The 21,698-nt window shown below is 36.4% G+C and overlaps 2 protein-coding genes across 5 annotated transcripts; one reads left to right on the top strand and one right to left on the bottom strand.

Moving 5' to 3' along the window:
- The first annotated feature begins 947 nt into the window (after nt 1–947).
- Nucleotides 948–3,053, top strand: LOC132179730 (uncharacterized). The gene is made up of 2 exons (XM_059592494.2): nt 948–1,556; nt 2,735–3,053. Exons 1-2 carry the CDS (start codon nt 1,109–1,111, stop codon nt 2,953–2,955), a joined length of 669 nt encoding a protein of 222 aa, XP_059448477.2. The 5' UTR covers nt 948–1,108; the 3' UTR covers nt 2,956–3,053.
- Nucleotides 3,054–4,047: 994 nt separating this feature from the next.
- Nucleotides 4,048–18,513, bottom strand: LOC132179729 (uncharacterized). 4 transcript variants are annotated; one of them, XR_009439956.2, is made up of 17 exons: nt 18,228–18,513; nt 17,471–17,629; nt 15,549–15,665; nt 15,356–15,440; nt 14,836–14,944; nt 14,660–14,727; nt 14,450–14,575; nt 13,421–14,361; nt 12,857–13,060; nt 12,695–12,755; nt 11,969–12,082; nt 11,678–11,791; nt 11,465–11,551; nt 9,676–9,751; nt 9,190–9,269; nt 4,706–4,775; nt 4,048–4,602 (listed from the first exon to the last, which is right to left on the bottom strand). XR_009439956.2 is itself a non-coding variant. In XM_059592493.2 (15 exons), the coding sequence occupies exons 1-14, from the start codon at nt 18,350–18,352 to the stop codon at nt 9,725–9,727; spliced, it is 2,337 nt and encodes a 778-aa protein (XP_059448476.2). In that variant the 5' UTR covers nt 18,353–18,513; the 3' UTR covers nt 4,612–4,775; nt 9,676–9,724. The 4 variants fall into 4 exon arrangements, 1 of the variants encoding a protein (XP_059448476.2); XR_009439954.2 differs by lacking the exon at nt 9,190–9,269 and having other exon boundaries at nt 4,051–4,602; XR_009439955.2 differs by lacking the exon at nt 4,048–4,602 and having other exon boundaries at nt 4,611–4,775.
- Nucleotides 18,514–21,698: the final 3,185 nt, after the last annotated feature.

Below are 21,698 nucleotides of genomic sequence, written 5' to 3'. Positions count from 1 at the left end.
TGACTTGCCTTGTCATATTTTTTACGCCTTTCACATGCCAACGGGTGGCTGCAACCACCAAATCGAGTGGTCCAATCACCCATATGTTGCGTACATAATGTGAGTGAGAATTTAACAAGAATGATAGATATGGTAGGAGATGAAAGATAGATTTGATAGAGTTTTTAGGCTTTTTACAAGCAGCAGTTAGAGGTGCTCTCATTTCTTACAAACATAATGTTTGGTACTTTTCTTGATTGCTTTCTTTTTACCAAACTAATGCGGTATTTAAAGAACATAATATAATAGAAAATAGAGTCCCATAAGAATAGGACTTACGTATGATTCACGACTCAACAATCTAATTTGCTGTCAACAAGACTCTTAAAAGAAATAAACCTAATTTTGTCCAAATAACAACATAAAAAAAGATAAATATGACTTAACATGACCTGTTTTGTCAATAAGATAGACTTCTACTCGCACCACAATAATAAACCAGTTAAACAACCATTAAACTGAACAATTAGTAAAACAATGAAACAACAACCCGACAGTAACACCCTTTGCAGTAGTTGGGGTGATGCCTTTAATTTGGACACTTCCAAACGGTGGATACATGCCTTTGAGGCCAAACCACCCAAATATTTTGTGTTCTCTCCTCTTCTCTTGTTTCTGGCCTATTGTTTTCTGATTTTATATTCAAAATTAGAATTATGGATTGCATTAGCTAGGAATATTTATTATTGGTCCATCTACAAAAGTATGGAGTGTGGAATAGTGGAAGGATGCTTTGAAGTACAATTCGCCATAATGCAATTGCGAAGAAAGTAATGTAGGGTCTCCATTGGAAGCTGGCAATAAATTGGGTAATAATTGGACGTGATCTACCCCACGCTCCTTGACAAAAATCGCATGTGACTTGGCATGTCCCCATTTATGTTTGGTTGCAGGCCATGTGTGTCAAATCTCCATGAAAAATCATCACAAGCTGCCCTTCACGAGGGATCCTCTTTGACACTTGCATAGTTGCATTAATGATTAAGTCTTGTGAGGCCTAATTAGACCGAGCTCTATTAATTTATGCCATCCGTGCTCTTCTCCCTCGGTGTAAGAGTACTAGAGCTAGATGGGTGTGAATGCTAGCAAGAGCAAGATGATGAACAGGAGGAATTTGTGTGACGAAAGGGTTGGAGGGGTGATAGAGAAGGCTGTGTTTCTGCAGAAGGAAGTGAAGGAGATGGTGTATGAGAGGGAGAAGGAGAGCAAGGGTAATTATCATGAGCGGGACATGATGGTGTTTGCATTCAAGGAGGCGGAGTGGAAGCAAGAGAGGAAGAGGCTGAGAGAGGAGGTGAAGAGGCTGAGGAAGATGGTGGAAGAGAAAGAAGATAAGATTAGAGGGATGGGGCAGGCGCAGGTGAGTGAGAAAGGGCAAGAATTGTTGAGTACTAGCTTCTTGGTGGAGCAAATGAGGCAGGAGAGAGCTCGGCGTGATGAGGCTGTGGAGAAGTGGAAGCACCTCTATCTTGCCATTAAGACTGAGCTTGATCATCTCATTCAAAGGACAGATCGTGGTACATGAACATCTCTCTCTCTCTCTCTCTAGTGCATGCACATGAATGTTTAGTAGTACTTCTCTGATTAATATATATGCTTCACTCTTTAAACTCCTTTTCTCTCTTGATAGAACAGAACAAGGTAATTTATACGTAAATGAGGATGAAGTACTTGATTATGGTAATGCAATAAAAAAACAAGCAAAAACATCTTCTTTTCTATGAAACAGCAAGTTATCATATAGCTTATAAACACAACAGAAACTAATAGTTTCAATAATTCTCAATAATTCATCATTCTAAGTTGTTCTTTCATTACATTCAACCCTCTTTCCATAATAGAAAATACAAAGCTTCACAAGGAAAGAACTAATTGCTACAATTGATCTAATTATATATATATATATGGGTAATTATTCTGCATTCTGCAACTAATGCTAAAAATATTGGTGGATTTAAAACCTAAATAAGGAAACTCAACTTAAAATGACAATGCCTAGTCTATCATGGAAGTTAATAATGCAAAACAAAGAAAAGAAAATTAGTTGGAATTCTGATTAATCAGGGAAAAGTTCCCATATGTGCACAGCCGTCTGCAGGAAATCAAGTCATATTTTTTCGTGGGATTCCACTACAAGGACATTAAAAGGATTCTCTGATTGATGTTTATTTTTAAAAAGTTCTTACTTTTTCTTGCACTGAAAGTAGAGTAGGTGGTCTAATATTGTATAGCCAATCTAGTTGTAATCTTCAGCATAATTGAGTGGATATGCATATTTTGTTCTTCTTAGTTTAAGCAGCTCAACAGTGGCCTAGATAAGCAGGTTAGTGACATTCTCCAGGACATAGGACACAATATTTCCTCGATAACTGAAGTGTGACATTTGATGAAACTGACACCCATATAATTCTTCCTTGTAATTCGTAAATTCCGCGATTGCATAATTGTTTGCTGGATCTCTCAAAACTTTTGGGTCCCAATCTTTTGTGATGCAACAACATACAAGACGTTTAGAGAACAAAAACAGCATCTCGATTCACTTTATGGGATTGGGAAGATCCTTTTTCCTTAAAAGTTTGAATAAAACAAACTCACTCCCACATCGTACAGTGACAGCACCATGCATGTAGCATTTACCAATAATTTGAGTTAATGGAGGCTTATCAGAGTAACTTTTCGACACTTTTGTCTGCAGGGGATGCACAGTATTGGAGATCAGAGGAAGAAGACATGATAGAGGAGTTACAGAAAGAAGTGGTTGCCAAGGAAGAGACCATCAAAGCCTTGAAAGCGCAGCTAGCTTCCATAGAGCATGAGGATTACAAGAAGGAAAGGGAGATTGACATATTGAGGCAAAGCTTACGAATCATGAGCAGTAAGAAGATGGCTTCGCGAGCCATCAAGAATCTTCCCTGAAGTTTGTACTTTGACTATATAATCATTACATTGTCGGTGCATAGAAAATCACCTTGGTAAAATAGATTAATGCATAATTGGCGTACTTGAAAGTTGAAGTTGAAACAATTTTCTAAGTTTAAATTACAGCGTAAAGCACAGTTGGACGAGGTAGTGGATACTTGTCGCGTACATGGGAACAAATTCTGGTCATATCCTTCAACCAAAGTCTTGATTTTTTATTTATTTATTTATTTTTTTTCTAAAAAAACAAAAGACCAATGTGCATAGTATCATCATCAAACCTTTTTTGTGTGCAGTATTTGGAGACTATTTTCAAGAACATCTTTTAGTTTCTTAGAAAAAAAAAAAGAAGAAAAAGACGTAACCAATGGGATTCCTACTTGCTGTAGAATGTTTGGTTTGAGTCATGGCTACTGCTTGGGAAGGTGAGTCCGTCACCACAATTCTACCAAAGTGCAAGTTAGTAAAGCTCCTTTTTAGTAGTATCTAGTTCGCGGACTACTACCACAAGCAGTTTCGAACTTGTGACCACTAAGAAGAAAGGAACGAAGGAGTTGAATCTTATCCCCTGATGCTTTACCAACTCAACTACTACCTTGGTGGTTAAACCAAAAAAAAAAAGTATATGTTAACTATACATATATATTTTAATATATTTTAACTAATTACAAGCCAAATGAAAAAGGCCGAGTCATTATTTATTTATTTTTTTCTCTGTAAGAGAGGAGTAGCTTCTCCAATATTTGCAGAAAAGAAAAGCAAAACAGAGCAACAAGGTTTTAAAAAATTTGACACATACATTTTTGAACCAAAATTTGAAAAAGCTAAAATTAAGAATTCAACACAATGTATTTGTAATACCAAACTCAATCAATTAACCACCCTATCGTGCTACTATTTACAAGTTTTGCACGTGCCATTAAAGTTACCACCCTATTGTGCTGCTATTTACAAGTCTTGCATGTGCCATTAAAGTTATTATCACATAGTAATTGATCATGAAAAGAGCCATCAATCCTCATTCATTTTTGTTTTTAGTCAATAATTTATGGAAAATACACTTTGACACTAAAACTATAACAACATTTTCATTTACATCACCAAACTTCAAAATATAGCATATGGATACGGCAAACTATCATCAATTGTTAAAAAAGATTACTCTGTCAGAGTTGGACGTTAAAATGAACAGAAAAGTGGTCACGTGCCCCCCACGCGACCTATCAACATTATTGGCATACAACATTCAGGGTCCACTAATTTATATAAAAAGAGAGCCAGTGATCTAGTCGACCAAATTGAAGTGATGGTCGCTAATTTCTTCAGGAGGTCACACCACGCGGTTGGAAATTAGTTTTTACCCCTCAAATTCAAAAGTTGTCTCAAGCCACAATAATCTCAATGGAGATCAACCCCGCGTGCACACAGCCACAGGCGCACAAAGACTTACTGTAGTTTTACAAGCTTATAGAATCCATGGAAACTTGTTAAAACTAAGAGAGAGAGAGAGAGAGACCCTTTCTTTCTGTCAATCTTCATTTGATGTGAAACAAACAAATACAACTATATTTTTCTGGCAGATTGGGCAAGGCACCATCGGCCATTTTCATGTTAGACCAAATTCCTAATGTTACAGACAAGATTCTTGTAACAATACATAAAAAGGAAAAAAAAAAAAAATTAGCATGAGAGAGAGCATTTGGCAAGCATTGAGGGGGAAAAAAATAGTGTGGTTTTAAGAGTTTACTATCATGGGTAAACAAAGATCGCCATCCTCGAACCAGTACCCGCATAAATACATGAGTATGTTGACTCACCTGGAAGCACAGTAACACAGTCAACAATTACTCATAAAAAGGCAAGAAGGTAGACCAGTATCAATACTAGCCAAAATGAACAAAAGACATGTCTTGAGATTGTAAGAATAAAAATGAATAGAAAAGGTATCTTAAGTTTGTTAGGTTATTTCAACTACACAAACATAAGTGGAAAGTAGCCATGCACACAAATGCAATGTAATGCGGAATCCCTGCTGAGCAACCCATGAACTCTGTCTCTCTCTCCTTCACCTTTGCTCTGCCTGAGGAGGTGCCGCTCCTAGCCCTCATTCTCTTCCCTTCCCTTCCCCTCTTCTCTTTCTCCCTTTTCCTCTCCTTCCCAATTCTCCTTTCCTTCTTCCTCTGCCCATCCCGACCATCATCGCCACCCTCCACCCCCTCCTCCCTCTGATTTGAACTCTCCTTCCCCAAATCTAGTCATCCTCAACCAGATCTATCCTCCCCTTCCCTTCCTGCTGCCCTCCACACTTTCTTCCTCGTCCCCTCACCGCCACCTCCCATCCTTCTCCCCCAGGTCTTGCTCTCCCAACCCAACCGCAGATGTAGCCCCCTTCCACAACCACAACCCCCCCCCACAACTGGGGTTTTTTGGGAAATCACCGCCCTTTTCTTTCATGTTGGTCTCTCTTTTAAGGTGTTAGGGTTTTTAGTTCAAGAGGCCACAACCACCAGCTCTAGATCCTCAATGCATTAGGGCACAATCTATTCGCAACACCTAAATAAGGGTAGTCTCCTGTCGCTACGGGCTGGCTCAAGAACAACTAGTATTTTAATATAGCTAGATCCGTTGCAACAAGTTCATCTTGCTCACTTATGCAACGACCATCCTTGTTTCTAGTAATCTAATCAGAGTTCCTCTCCAATCAGCTACTGCTTTCTCGAATCACCAAGTTCTACCATGACCCTTCTATCAGACTGGGCCCATTTCCAGTTATATTGTACCCCCCCCCCCCCCCCCCCCCCCCCCTCAAGCTCTGATGAACCTGTGTCCTTAAAAATTTTCCCACCACATGATGGAGATCTGGACCAGCCATCCAAAATAGACGGTCTAAGCATATTACTTGTTGGAATTATCCAGAAACCTAGCCTCAACAATGAATTTTTTATGCAGGAGGAATTTTAGAAAATTGCTATTTTAATTATGCATGTGTATTTTAGTTTTCCTTTTTCAATAAGGATTGTGTGAAGGATAATTTTATTGGAAGGAATGGGGTTGTTGAGTGGAATGTCATTTTCATACGATCGGTGCAAGATTGGGAGATGGATTTGGTTTCTCCTTTTTTTGATCGGTTGTACTCTTGCAAGGTTTCCCTAGGCAGTGTAGATCATATTTGCTGGGCTCCGTCCAAGAAGGGCAAGTTTGAGGTTAAATCGTTCTATAAGGCCTTGGCCATTTCTAATCAAGAGGAGTTTCCTTGGAAGAGCATATGGCGTACTAAGGCGCCTCAGCGGGTGCCTTTTTTCGGGTGGACAGCGGCCTTAGGCAAAATTTTGACTCATGATATGCTACGTAGGAGGAACATAGTGGTTGTGGAGTGGTGTTGTATGTGCAAGAAGACCGGAGAGTCAGCCGATCATCTTCTTCTCCACTGTGAGCTTGCAAGTGCTCTTTGGCACACGATTTTTCAGCGGTTCGGGTTGCACTGGGTCATGCCTTGCCGGGTGAGGGCCTTTTTTGCTAGTTGGTGGTCGGGAGGTCGCTCTCGAAGCGCGGTTGTTTGGAAGATGATCCCTCTGTGTCTTATGTGGTGTATTTGGAATGAAAGAAATGCTAGATGTTTTGAAAATTCTACTAGGACCATAGAGGAATTGATTCATTTTTTCTTCTGTACTCTTTACTCTTGGACGGCCGCTTGGCTAGCTCCTTTAGTGATTAGTTTCTCTGATTTTCTTTTTCATTTCTCTCCCTCCTAGGCGCTCTCTGTTTATACTTCCCGTGTATATGGGTTGCGCCCCTTTGCGCTCTTTTATATCATCATTACTTATCAAAAAAAAAGGATTGTGTTTTTCTTTTCCTATTAAAATTTGTTTTCCTTTTCCTATTAGGATTTGTTTTCCTTTTCCAAATAGGTTTGCTTTTCCTTTTCCTTGTTAATTTAGGAAGTGCCTAGCCTATATAAAGGCATCTAATCTTGTTTTTCAATTCAGTTTATACTATCAATTAAATTTAAGTCTTTCAAAGTTATTTCTATGTTTGTTTATTTGGAGTGTTTAGGGATTTTCTCTTTCCTATTTGTTATTTTCTCTCTTCCTGAGTTCCCTTTTTTATCTTGAATTCTTAGTTTATGCTGCTATTATACGTTGTCAGAACAATCCTAGTTCTGCCCGGTGTCAGTTGGTATCAAAGCTTGGCATCTTCTTAGGATGAATTTTTTCATTAGTTTTTCATGACTAGTGGTAATGGTCGACGTGGACAAGTTCCGAATGAGGAAGTCCCTTACCATTAGCGCAATATACAAGACGTGATGAGTGAAGATTTGAAGAGACAAGTTGTGGAGTTAACCCAGCGTCTGGCGGGGCAAAACTTGGAGATGTATTGCAATATTGTCGGTCGCAATTCAAAATCCAATTTCGAGAACCCGTATCACAAGCTTGTTTTGTTTCGGGAACAACGTGTTCGGGATAAACGACATGGAGACTTAGACTTTAGAGTTAAGTTTGTTGATGAAGAGTTTCAATATGAAGAAAACATTAAAGATCCTTCCCAATGTTTTGTGGATTGGAATTCTCCACCAACTTATGATACATATGTTGACGATGGAGATCATATAGAGGTGGAGGAAAATTTTATTTTCAATGAGGAAGAAATAGTTGATCATTTTTGGGAGATTTATATGCCGCACGAATGGGAGAAGATAAATGAATACCATGTGAAGATTGAAATATCTCAATACGATAAGAAAAGTTTTCAAACTACTATTCTCAGTCATGTTGTGATGGGTTGTAAATTGTTTCTCTTTCGGTATCAAGTTGCATTGATTTTGAGAAGTATAGGATGGAAGGGATTAATTGGACATCCAAAAGATCGAGGAAAATATGATTTTAACTCGAAGGCGAGTTCTTTCCAACCTAGAGAGACTGATGCAGGAGGAATTTTAGAAAATTGTTATTTTAATTATGCATGTGTGTTTTAGTTTTCCTTTTTCAATAAGGATTAGGATTTTCCTTTCCTATTAGGATTTGTTTTCCTTTTCTTATTAGGATTTGTTTTCCTTTTCCAAATATGTTTGCTTTTCCTTTTCCTTGTTAATTTAGGAGGTGCCTAGCCTATATAAAGGCATCTAGTTTTTGTTGTTTTTTAATTCAGTTTATACTATCAATTAAATTTAGGTTTTTCAGAGTTATTTCTCTGTTTGCTTATTTGGAGCACTTAGGAATTTTCTCTTCCCTATTTGTTATTTTCTCTCTTCCTGAGTTCTCTTTTCTATCTTCAATTCTTAGTTTCTGTTGCTATTATACACTGTCAGAACAATCCTAGTTCTGCCCGACGTCAATTTTCCAGAAACATGCTTGCAGAGATCCCTAATTCTCTAGAGGAAGTTTCTTTTTGGATAGCTTTGTCAGAGGTTACATTACACTGCATTGTACAAAGGTTCACCACAATACTCGATTGTGATTAATCACAATTGAACCGAGTCAATTAGGCCCTAGTCCCATCACTTACTCGGCTACAAATATCCCATTATGCCACTCAGATCCATATTGAGCCATATCTTCCAGTAAAACCTTGGCAATGTTCTGACGCCTCCACCATTTTCTTTATGATTGTCCTTTGAGACAAGTTCCATTAATTTCAGTGGCACTTTGCAGGTTTTAATTCTTATTTTTGTTTCACTGGGCTTTACTTCAACTGATATTTCAGCTAGCCTCTATGCAACCAACACATTGCAATACTTGTAGAGTGCTTTATTTTATTTAAAAAGTTAGCATCAGAGAAAGATAAAGTCTTGTTAGATATGCTCCTAGTGCTGGCTTCTTGTCACTGTCTGCCCCCACAAGTCATTTGCAGCAACCCCAAGTTTCTTTTAACTTTTCAAATTGTTAGAGAGAGAGCTCAACCAAGTACCATAGTGGGTATGCAAGATAGAAAAATGGCATTGAATCTCCAAAAAGAGATAGAAAACAACGGGAGGGTGCTGAAGACAGAAACCGTGCATGTTCTGTTTCTATTTTATGTTTGGCGAGGGAAAATTACTTCAATCAAAATAGTCCAGTTATCATTATATATATATATATATGATCATCATCGGCAGAGAACTATGGAAATCAAGAGATTCCAATACTTCCCATGAATTTAATTTTCGATCATCATAGTACAAAAACTGTAATTTTTATGGATTTCAAGTATAAAGTGAAACACTAAACCCAGAACTTTGGTTTTTCTAGTCCTTACAGATGCAATCAGAGACTTTGGTGGACTCCAGCTTTGTGCCACAAGTAGAGCCAGCCAGAAACCAGCAGATCAAGCAAGAGCTGGCAATACGAGAAGACAGATAGGAGGCAGGATGAGGAGAATGCCCTTATTTTATAATCTAGTCCCCAAGCTTCTCAAGGTTGTTTAAGTGATAAAACAAGTCCCTCGCAAAATATTGCAGATAAAATCTTTCATGATACCAGCAGGGGTTTCTTTATTACATAAGTAATCCTTTCGGCTACAGCTAAATAAGAAACATGCTGGCAGTGACCTCAATGTCAGATCAAGCTATGATTCACTCATATAGCTACCAGCATTATGTTTATGAATTAAAAAAAACTACTAATACTTTTTTAATGACTAATTCCCACCAAAGTAAGCAAATACAAAACGAAAAGAAAAACCAAGTCAATAAATGAAGTGCTAGCAGTTCAAACTCAGGTAAATTTGGAAAGAGAAGGATACCATTCAAGAGGAGTTGTACAGATCATATGTGGGAAATGATCGCTAGCTATTAGCATTCTAAAGCATATGTTGGGACCTACAATAAAAAGTAAAATCCAAATTACCAAAAGAAAAAGAAACTCCAAATTACAGACTTGTTCGATCCGTGATAGGCAAAGCAATTCATCGAGCATAGTTAACAAATCCAACACACAAGCAACTGTCTTGGCATGCCTATGCAATTAGAGAGCTTACAAAATTTTGCATAGTATGTACCAGGTAAACACAACAATCAGGAATTCTCAGCTGATCAGGGCTCCTGTCTCTACCAAGTAATAGCATGTTAATATTATTTGACAACTAGGAAAATGACGTAACTAACCATGAATTAAGATAACATAAAAAACAGAGTCATAGATATTCTGCAGTTTCAAGGGACTCCATGAGTGTGTAATTACTTTATCTTATTTATCTATGTTTCAAAGCCCATTCTCATTCTTTCCCTTTTTGTTAATGAAAAATACAACATGAGTTCACAAGCTTTAAAAGTAATATAAAGAATGCCTTCATTACTTAAAGTTTCACTTCTTTTTTTCTTTTTTCTTTTATAAAAAAAGTGATTTATTGAAAAGCACAAAGGATACTTCAAGTTTCACTTATCAGCCACCAGAAAACATTTGACTCTGTTCAAAATTCGCTCAAAGAAAAAAGATATAGACTGATCACCAAAGCCAATTTTTTTTTTTCTGGTTACTTATTTTTCACCTTAGCAGCTGGGACTCGAACTGCTTCCACGTCTGGCATTCCCCAATCTTTCCTTTCCTTTTTCTTTTTCTTCTCTCTTTTTTTTTTTTTTTTTCCAATCACAAAGGAGTACAACCCTATTATACAGGAAGTATACAAAAGAACCCCATATTTAGGAGAACAAGAATAGTTCAAAAAATCAGAAAAACTAGACGAAGAAAAAAAGAACTATTATGTGCTGCTTTCCACGTGTAAATGGAATTGAATATAATCTTTTTTAGCTCCACTACTGAGATCTCTTAATCTTCAAAGCTCCGTGCATTCCGTTGTCTCCATATAAACTACATTAAACAAAACGGAGCCAACCTCCAAACTTCCAAAATATTACGACACCCTTCCTGACCTCCCCAACTCACCAACAACTCTCTCACCCTTCTAGGCATAACCCAAATGATGCCAAACAACTTAAAAAGCGACTTTCATAAATCTCTTACTACTTCACAATGAAGAAGAAGATGATCGATGGATTCCCCACTCTTATTCCTTTACCTCCATTTGTAATAACAACACAAAAACCAATAAAGAGAAAACAGGGGGGAAAGAGTCCCCAGTAATGAGTGAAAAGTGCCCATCAGTGTTTTGAACTTATTTTAAGAAAGGAAAAAAATTTAACATGCAACTGGAACACAAGCAGCAGCATTCAGGCCGCAAAACCTATGTTTCAGACCAATAAACCAATAAAATTTATCTACTAAGCACATCATCATACTTAAAGCCAAATTTCATTACCAAGTCCATAAAATTTGAAGACTGTAAAACATATAAAATCTTTTTTTGATAAAATCTTAGGAGCATATAGATAAAAATAATCATAGCGTAACTCCAAAAATGGTAACAAGCAATCAGATATCTTATCACATGAAAAAAGAAAGTTCAAACCACGTGCTAAAAGCAAAAAGTCCAGTTTTCTTGCCAAAGAATTCCAGATCTATGTCTGTAATTTGTAAACACATAACTTCATTAGAAGAACGAGAAGTAGGAAAAACTATGTCAAGCCTAGTTATACCTCAAGCATGTTTTCATCAAGAAAGCGAGATGGTGCACAATTCATGGCATGAGAACTATCACATTGGAGGAGCCTAAGTCTCCCTTCCTGCATTTGACAGCAAAACAACATTTAAAAAATGAAAATATTTTTTAGCAAAACAACATTTAAAAAATGAAAATATCAGGCTCACGATACTCATATATAAAGATGCAAATACCAAAACCTGTTTACCTTAGTCCCATAGACAAGGCCACCTCCAACTGAAGGATGAAAGCAGGCTACGTTGACCTCATCCTCAGCACTAGGAATAACTCTCACAAGTTCCATATCAGACACTCTGTAAACCTGAGTAAAAGAAGTTTTTTAATAAAGGGAATTTCATAAACCTGAGTAATGCATACCAGACAAGAAAGAAGCCAACAACTGTGCTTTCATTGTCTTTCTACGCATCATATTCTTGGGGGGAGAAGTTCTATAAACATAGGTGGCAAGAGTACAAAAAGAAAGATATGAACTCATTACCTCCAGAATCGTGTAAATGGGTGCTGTTGTCTCTCCATCAATGACAACACTCTTAAGAAGTGAACTATGGCGACGACCATAGGCAAGTAACAAGTGCTCTGATGTGGGAGAGAACTGGGGATATGAAATAATATAGATATTTAATACAAGAATATGAAGCAAAGTTCCTGTTAACAGATACATATAATAAATCTTCTTTAATGTATACATAACTATGTCATTATTCTGTCACTACATCAATTGAAATTATAGTATTACCATCATACAAGTCAGACAACTTAATTTTTACTAGGAGCAATGATGTACAAAAAGTTGCAAAAAACTTTCGGGATTTATAATACTTCTCTTTCATGGCCCTTTGATTGTGAAGGAAAACTGCCCAAGATATGCATTTGCAAAATTTAAAAAGAAAAACAAAATTCAAGTTGATACAGCAGAGAATGATTTTTATGCACTTTCACATATAACTACTTTTGCAAAATAAGCAAGAATATTTCTTACATTTGACTTTACCAAACTCATAAAAGAGCAATGCTTTTCAATAAAAAATGAAAGGCCATTTAAATGAAATTATTATTAAAAAAATAAGAAAACATGCATTTATCTGTTAGAGAAGACGGATAACCAACATCATACAAGACACAAATGAAACTATATTCAAACATTATAGGTTCTTGAATCTCCAAAATAACACACGCACAAAAAAAGTACCAGAAAGCAACTGACCTGAATTGAAGTTAAACAATGGGCAGCCCGTATTGCTCGAGAAGCCAGCACGGAGCCAAATCTAGATAAAAGAAAAAACATAGAACATCAGGAAGAAGTGCATGGAAACGATGGATCAAACTATGAAAATAATTTGACAACATATATAGGTTTAAGCTTTACGTTGCCTCCTCAAGGGAATATATCCGAAGCTCATACAGAACTCGGTGAGCTGAAATTGGGTGTCGTGTTGGGGATGTTGCAGCCCCTGTGATGTCATGGTGAAGCTGGCTTTGTGATCCTGGATCAGATTCCAGATGAGGCAACATGCACGCAACACAGGCTGCTAAAAATCTCCCGCAGGGTGAAAAATGAGCACCCATTTCACTGCAATCAAATCCTTACATGTAAACATCCATCAAAATTTGGTTAATGATATTACATAGTCTACCCATTAACATGATAAAAAGAAGAAAGGCAGCACAGTTAACAATTTCTGTAATGGTAAAAGAAAATGAAGAAAGTTAAAATAATTCCAATATCTCTATCTTCAAGCTAAAGTTTGCACCCATGAAGAGCTATTTCAGATTAAGTATAAGTAGTACCAACAAGTACTACTTCCCATATAGGTTTTTGGATGTTCACCAGAGATAGTAATAAGCTAAGAGATAGTAATAAGCTAAAGGCAATTCAAAAGGTTGGCACAGCAGGGGAATGCTATTATTTAACATTATAAAATGGTTATACCTACAAAGTACAGCATGTGGTATGGTCAAGCGGCACTTTTCTGCATCTAGAGGAGCACATGGATCTTTTGCATCATGCGGCCATATTCTTAGCTTAACCGTGCAAGGTAACTCTGCAGCAGCAGCTGCAGCCAGTGAGGTTGCAAGTTCAGATTGGATTCTGCTAACAGCAAGTTGAGGATCACCCTCATCGCGTGAAATGTGATTGAAGCCAGCACCTTCACCAGATCCAGTTGTGGACATCAAGCGAGAACGTGAAGAATGCTGCCGCGAACTAGATCTTCCAGTAACCCTAGATTGGCTAACACCAGTGGGCATAACTGAAGAAGCTACAAGATTTTCCATTTCACTAAATGCTGATAAATTCTCATGAGCTGAAGCATTGACTGAACCCATGGTTCGTTGCCCAGCCTGGCTCTGGCCAATTAACCACCCTTGCAGGAAAGGTAATTCCCAATACATTGGATCACCAAAAGGGAAGAAGCGATTATTTCTCTCTTCAGGCTGCACTTCCATAGTCTCCATGGCATCTATAGCAGATTGCGAAATTGCATTATCTGTTTCACTCATTAGAGAATCATTTCCCATATCTTCTGGCACAGCAGATGAGCTATTAGGATCAATAGGAGACAAAAGAAGTTCATACTGCCCTGATGGAGTAGAATATGTCAGAAGTCGCACTGAAGCAGAAGGATCCGTTCTCTGTTGCGCACCACTTGAACCAACATCCCCATAAGAATGCTGCAAAGATATTCTACCATCATCTCTAGCAAATGAAGGCCACATCAACAAGGGCAAAGGCATTAGAGGAAGTTCATCCGCCAAACAAGGAAGATCATTGGAATGAGCATCAGCCAAGTACACTGTGGGTGGAGGATAGTGCAAGTAACCTGGAGAAGTTGCAAGCGTCATCGAGGAATCTGATGAGTCAAGGTCATTGACCTGCAAATCAGCACAATATTAGAAGCAATATGGAAGAACATGAAAGGCTGAAAGACAGATAGTAATATGATACCATTGAAAAATTTACCTCGGCAGTTAGAAGAAAAGGGGCTGCATGTGGGTGAAAATGCACAGCCCGTAGAGACCGGCGTGTTTTCAGTACAATGGTTGGTGACGATGTCTCCCCTCCCCGGTTGTAATGCCATATATACAGCTAATACAGAAATTACCATCCAAAGACATTAAAGAACAAGTCATCCTAAAAAAACTGTAAAATTCAAAGGCGAAAAATTCTCACCTTGTGACCTGAAGCCACAGCAAGGAGCTCCCCCTGAGCATGGAAGGCAATAGAAGCGATAGGACGATCTGCATGGAGGAAAGGGAAAGAGCTATCATATCCACCACACAGATTATCTAATTTCAGCATGATATTATTCTCATTTTCTAGATACATAAATACATAGAGATTATTACAAAAATCACGTGATCCTATACACTCTGCAGTGTTTGCATCCCACAAACGAACTTCATGATCTAAACTTCCACTTGCAAGTATTTCAGGATATAATGGATGAAACCTAACCTGCAAAAGTTCCACAAGAACATGAGAAGAAAAGATGCATAGCAGACATAGCACGTTCATAGAATAGGTGTACGCTAATATTATAAACATCATATCTAACAATGCGTGCAATTTAATAATGGGTGTGAAAAGGAGCTCATTTGGCAAAGAATTGCTTTCTAACAGGCAATCACCATATGATACATTCCCATATGGTGCGCACATTACAGAAATGCCTGTTGTAGCAATAACTTTCTTCCTCAAAAGGCCAGAACAATATCACAGCAGCAAAACTGTAAACTTTAGCAAGTTGAATGGAATAGATTATACAACATATTCTGTCAGCAGAAAAATGAAAAATATCTTTTTTCTCTTCTTTTATATGGTGAGTAAAATAAACAAATATGAACAGAGCATATAACATAAACCTACCACCCAAGGGGTTCTCCTGTGACCATTCAAAACCTTTAAGCAGCTCCCAGTTTGGCAATCAATAATCTTCACAGTATGGTCTCCACTGCAAGAACAGAAACACAATGCAATTTGAAAAATGAAGCATCACTAGGCAAATCATTGATCCAACCGTTGGCATAATCTTAAAGAGAGACAAGAAATGGAAACTAACTGCGTAGAAGCAAGCGTCCTCCCATCAGGGCTGAAGGCTGCTGCTATAGTCGACCTAGGAGGTGGCAACAGTGGACAATATTTGGCTGATAGATGCCGCAATGTTTCTGCCTCCACCCTGAAAGAATGACAACAGCTCAGAAGATTATACACATATCCTTATAGCAACAAATCACATAACCAATAACACGTTTAATATGTGTATACACATATTACCTTCTTTGTGCACATGTTGGGATGTTTTAAAAGTGGATTTCATGAAGGTTTTTCATGACTTCCATGCTGGAGATAAGTTTGAGAGGAGACTTAATGCTTCGCTTATCGCTCTCATTCTGAAGATTCCAAGGGTTGTTGACCTCAAGGATTTTCGCCTGATTAGTCTTGTGGGGGGCACTTACAAAATTATTACTAAAATTCTAGCAAACAGGTTTAAGTTGGGGTTGGAGAAGATAATTTCTAAGTCGCATAATGCTTTCATTAGAGGTAGGCAAATCCTAGATCCTATTCTTATCGCCAATGAATGCCTTGATAGTAGATTAGGATCTGGTAAGCCGGGTGTTATATGCAAAATGCGTCCAACAAAAGCTTATGATCATGTTAATTGTGACTTTCCGTTGTATATGTTGAGAAGGTGTGGTTTTGGGGGAAAATGGTGCACTTGGATAGATCATTCATCATTGCATTTCTTCTGTGCGTTTCTTGGTTTTGGTGAATAACACTCCAGCAAGTTTTTTCCGTAGCTCCTATGGATTGCGAAAAGGGGGCCCCTTGCCCCCCTTGTTGTTTGTCTTTGTGATGAAGGCTTTGGGTAGAATGATTTTTGCTATTGTGAGTGGGGGATTGTTGTCTGGTTTCTTTGTGAGTAGCGTTGCTGTGTTTGTTTTCTCTCGCCTTATGTTTACTAATGATACTTTGATTTTCTGAGATGCAAATCCAGTTCGTCATATTCGTTGCTTATTCCTTTGGTATGAAGCAACTTCGGGCTTGAAGATTTAACCTGGCTAAGTCAAAACTGGTTCCTATGGGAAATGTTGAGCATGTGGAAAAACTGGCTGGTATTGTAAGTTGTGAGGTTTCCTCTTTGCCGATGAAGAATCTTAGCCTACTGTTGGGGGGCCTCCTATAAAACCAACCATATTCAAGACGGTGTTATTGAGAAGATAGAGCGTCGGTTAGCTAGTTGGAAATGATAAACTTGTCCAAGGGTGGTAGGGTTACCCTTATCAAGAGCACCCTTGCCAACTTGCCTACGTATTTCATGTCCCTCTTTCCTCTCCCGGCAAGTGTTGCAAACTGTATTGAGAAGCTCCGACTTGAATATTTATGGGGTGAGCCAAGTAAAGAGTTCAATTATTATCTGGTTAGCTAGTTGAAGGTTTGTTCGCCACTCTTTGAGGGAAGGTTGAAAATTCGAAATTTGTTGGTGTTCAATTGTTTTGGACTGTCTTACGTTATGCCTAAATGCGCAATCCATCTGTATGCTTGTTGGTAGACAACCGGCAGTACACAAAGTGTTGCTGTGTAGAAAATGGTGCCTGCATGCCTTTTATGGTGTTTGTGGAGAAAATGGAATGATAGAAGTTGTGAGGTCTAAGAGAGGACTTTAAAGGAGATTAAGTTCTTATTGTTCAAAATTTTGTATCTTTGGACAGATACTTATGTTTCTCTTGTGGCACTTAGTTAATAGAGATTTCCTTGTTCTTTTTGCATTTTCTAGCTAGATGCTTTCTTTTGTATACTTCTTGTGTCCTTAAGGCTGTTTTACACTTTTAATAATATGTGTCGAGTACTTATAAAAAGAAAAAATTAACCAAACAAAAAAAAGTTCCTTACCTGCAATGAAGTGTGTGTGCATGTGTGCGTGTGCGTGCATGTGTGTGTGCTGGAACATAATAGAAGAACAATGAAGAACCCAGACCATACCATGAGATAAGACCTCCTCTTGCATCTTGCATTGCTTCACATCTTGACCCAAATAAATCAACTTGCGAGTTAGAAGCTTCTCTCCAAAATCGTTTTGAAGAGTGCTTTGTTCGAGGAGAAACCTCTCTCCGTGCCAAGAGTCGAAACACATTGCCACCACTGGAAAAAATGTGAAAACAGTAGAGACTTAGAAGCAACACCAAACACACTCAAATTCGTTTTAATTGATACAAGTCCCAACGAATAAGAAATGAAAAAACGTCCAACGCGTCAATCAATCAGTCAACATTATTTAACTACATCAGAATAACAAAGCGCTATACTACATTGTTCAGAACTCAATGAGTTTTATGCAGAAATTTGAGCAATACAAAGAATAATACTAAAGATTTATAACTATCAATGTATCAGTTTCGGAAATTTCACCCAGACTAGATTAAAAACGCAGAAAAGAATATCAAAAGGAAAAAAAAAAAAAAAAAAACTAGCATCGGCAACTGATTTATATTTATATTTATGGAATTCAGGTTAATTTGGTGGAAATTTCACGTCGAGAATGAATGATTCACAATTATAGCACTAAATACTAGTAATCTAAAAATAGTAACGATCGTCATAAGGCTGAATAACATAACTCATGTGGATTTCACCAAAATCTCCAAGATTGCATCGAAATAAGAACTTCGAATCTGATAGAAATTAGAGGAAAAACGGCAATCTAAGAGAGGAAGTGAGCATAAATTGGTGATCTCTTCACCTGTGCTTGGAATTCGGGTGGGTCGGCGCAGCCTGAGGGGCGCGAGGCGGTGGACCTGAGGTTGACGGAGCGTTCGCGTTGTCTACATACATAGATCCCCTCATTTTTGCTTCCGACGAGCTCATGGTTGAGAATTTCACAGCATTATACCGAGAAACCGATGCGAGGGAGAGAAACTTTCCGAGAAAGTTCGAAAGGATGCGATTAGGAGAGGTGGGAGAGAGCAGCAAGGAGGGGCATCGGACTTCTGAAATGATACGTTGTTTTTTCTTTCTTTCTTTCTTTCTTTTTTTTCCTTCTCTAAAATTCTGTGAATGCTTCCCAATTTGACCGAAATGCCCTAGCATAAGTATGAAATTCTACGGGCCACGCGTCTGCTCCTGAAGAGACTAGCCGCCTCGCATAAAGTCTTATAGGGCGGCTAAGTGTTTATGGTTTTTTTTTTTAAAAAAAAATATTATTTAGTTTATTGTTATATAATTGAGAGGGTATTACAATAAAAATAAGTTATTGTTTTTTTTTGTTTTAATAAATATTGATTCAATGGCTGATTTTGAGATTGAGTTATGGAGCTTAAAAAATATTTTTAATACTTACAAAATTAAGACAAACAAAATGTTTATTTTTTCTTTTCTTTTAAAACCTTTATTTTCGACGTAATCGCAAGTCTAAACTATGCTTTGAATAGTATTACTCTTTTTTTTCTTTCTCTCTTTCCAATTGTTTTTTTATAATATTGTAGCATATCATCCTAATCATCTAATAATAATAATAATTTTCTTATTATACATATTATATTGGGTTTTTTTTTTTCTTTCTTTCCATTCAAATAAATACATATTATATTGTTATGATTCGGTTTGTTCTTTTTTAACCTTTTTATACTTTTTGGTTTTTTTTTTTTTTTTTTTTTTGACATGTCCACTTAAGAGAGAGAGGGGGATTCGAACTAGTGACCTCCACTTCATTAAGTGTAGTCACAATCGATTAAACTATCTTTTGAGGACTATACTCTTTGTTTTTTGTTACTAATGCATCTTAAATTTAGGTATCTATTACATGGTATAGCGTGCATATTGTAACACCCTTGAATATGTAAGGGTCGAGAGTTAGTTAATTTCATAGCCTTTATTGCATAAGTGTTTAAAACGTATTTTTAACTTGTAATAGCATTCACAATGGAGAAGCTAAATTTTTATGCAAAATGGCTTTTCAAAACGAATTTTATCTAGTTTAGTTAATGAATTTTTAAAGGTCTCCTACACCCGATTAACTGTATTTTTATCTATATTATTTAAATATTATTAAAAGTGAGAAAAATTTTAGAAAAAATAGAACATGCAATAAAAAAAAATAGGAAAAGATTTGGAAAAAAAAAATTGAGAGAAACAATAAAAAATAAAATGGCTCACTTGAAAAATGCTGCTACATTTAGCTCTTTTTTTTAGCTCTTCCAATCAAATATCTATTTTACTCTTCTTCATTTTTTATTATTTTTGCTAATCCAATGTAAGGGTTTTTTTAAACATTTGAATAACTATTTTAGATAAAAGTAACATTTGGCTCTTCCATTGGAAATGCTCTCAAATTTTTATGCAAAATGGCTTCTTTAAAACGCACTTTATCTAGTCTAGCTAATGAATTTTTAAAGGTCTCCTACATCCAATTAGCTATATTTTTATCTATATCATTTAAATATTATTAAAAGTGAGAAACGTTTTGGGAAAAAGATAATATGTGAGAGGAAAAATGGAAAAAGTTTTAGGAAACAGAGAACATACGAGAGAAAAAGTAAGAAAAAATTTGGGAAAAAGAGAAAATAGGTGAGAGAAACAATAAAAAATAAAATGAATCCCTTGAAAAGTGTTGCTACATTTAACCTTTTTTTTTTAGCTCTTCTAATCAAATATTTATTTTACATTTTATTTTAGCTAATCCAATATAGTAGGTTTTTTAAACACTTGAAGAGTCATTTTAGATAAAAGTAACATTTGGCTATTTCATTGTGAATGTTCTAAGAAATTGTATCATGTTTTAAAGTCTTGTTCACTATTACTCCCCCTCCTAACTGTACATATATTGGCTGCTTATTCTATTTGCATCGAAATCTCTAAAGGGGAAAAAAAAAAAAAAAAAAAAACAATACATGAATAAAAACTCAATAAGCCCAATCGATTTAAAGACGTTTAAGTTAAAACATCTGATAATTAAAATACAAGTTCATAAATTTTCATGAAATAAGTTTCCTTTCTTAAGACATAACACAATATAATTGAAAACTTCTTGAACTCGTAAAGTTATCCTTCACTTATTGATTGAAGGATATTAGCAGAAAAGGAAGGAGTATTTCCCAACCTCGTGTGCTTCGAGGAAAACCCAATTAAACAGAGGACCTATAAAACAGAGCACCCAGAATTCCAAGACACCCAACAGATAAATGGAATCAAAATGGAGAAATAAAGAAGCAGATAACATATTCTTTTTATTTTAATTTCATTTAAACTTTCATTAATCATAATATAGCATGTGATGAGATAAATTTTCTTTCCTTAAAGCAACTTTCTTATGTGTGGCACATTGACCCAAAACCATTCAATATCTCTTTCATGATTCAAACTTACTTTCTCACAATGTCATTTAAGTCATGAAATCATAAAATAACACATTTAATGGTGTAATTAAAATGTAACGACTTAGAGAAAATACCTATATCTTTGTTATCACTCCAAAGTAACTATCAAGTTATAATTTGAACACATGATGTAAATAGTTATAGATGTATGTATGGATGTTTATGCTTAAAGCTTTAGTGCACTTTGTGAATGATATAGTTTTAATATATGTATGAGATGATCTTATGTCTATCTTTTTTTTAAAAAAAAAAAAAAGAAAGAAAAAAGAAAAAATCTACAATTGAATGTGTGGAACTTACAAATTAAATAGAGAATTTACCCATCCCTTATATCAAGATGGACAAGAAATAAGCAAAAAATGAAAACCAAACATTTATTTACGTATATAACAATTTTTGATGCATATTTAATGTCAAGGGATAGTAGTGTCCCAAATAAATTATAAAATGCATAATTATTAAGGGGCGTTATAGACCGACTGCTAGACACCTGGACCAATAGAGTTCAATTGTAACAACCTAAAACTAAACTATAAACTACCCTAGTTAGAGCATCTCCAACAATGCTTTCAAAATAGAGATTTAGTTAAATTTAGCTATTTTGAGCATTTTACTTCTCTAGCAAAGCTTTTAAAATGATTTTTTTTATAAAAAATGTGCTACAATAAACTTTCATTTTTGAAAGTTACATAGTACATTCTACTCTTTTTTTATTATTATTTCTTTTTCCTTCTCTCTTCCTCTCTCTCTCCATCAATGCTTGTTTGTTCCTTTTCCTTCATATCCCCCCCTCCCCCCTCTCTCTCTCTCTCTTCATATAATAAAATAATATTTAATTA

The sequence above is a fragment of the Corylus avellana genome, chromosome 4 (assembly GCF_965113065.1).
Source record: "Corylus avellana chromosome 4, dhCorAvel1.hap1.2, whole genome shotgun sequence".
In the NCBI taxonomy this organism is placed as follows: domain Eukaryota; kingdom Viridiplantae; phylum Streptophyta; class Magnoliopsida; order Fagales; family Betulaceae; genus Corylus; species Corylus avellana.
The sequence above is the reverse complement of the archived record's forward strand: the minus strand, read 5'-3'. Positions and strand labels throughout refer to the sequence as shown.

Bases quoted from the DNA above. Each gene is read 5' to 3' on its own strand.
- LOC132179729 (XM_059592493.2), bottom strand. From the start codon at position 18,352: ATGAGCTCGTCGGAAGCAAAAATGAGGGGATCTATGTATGTAGACAAC. The intron at 12,083-12,694 runs GTCAGTTGCTTT...TCATATCCCCAG, and splicing joins ATTGTTTAACTTCAATTCAG to TTCTCTCCCACATCAGAGCA. The intron at 11,552-11,677 runs GTAAACAGGTTT...TGTCAAATGCAG, and splicing joins GCCTTGTCTATGGGACTAAG to GAAGGGAGACTTAGGCTCCT.
- LOC132179730 (XM_059592494.2), top strand. From the start codon at position 1,109: ATGGGTGTGAATGCTAGCAAGAGCAAGATGATGAACAGGAGGAATTTG. The intron at 1,557-2,734 runs GTACATGAACAT...TTTTGTCTGCAG, and splicing joins CATTCAAAGGACAGATCGTG to GGGATGCACAGTATTGGAGA.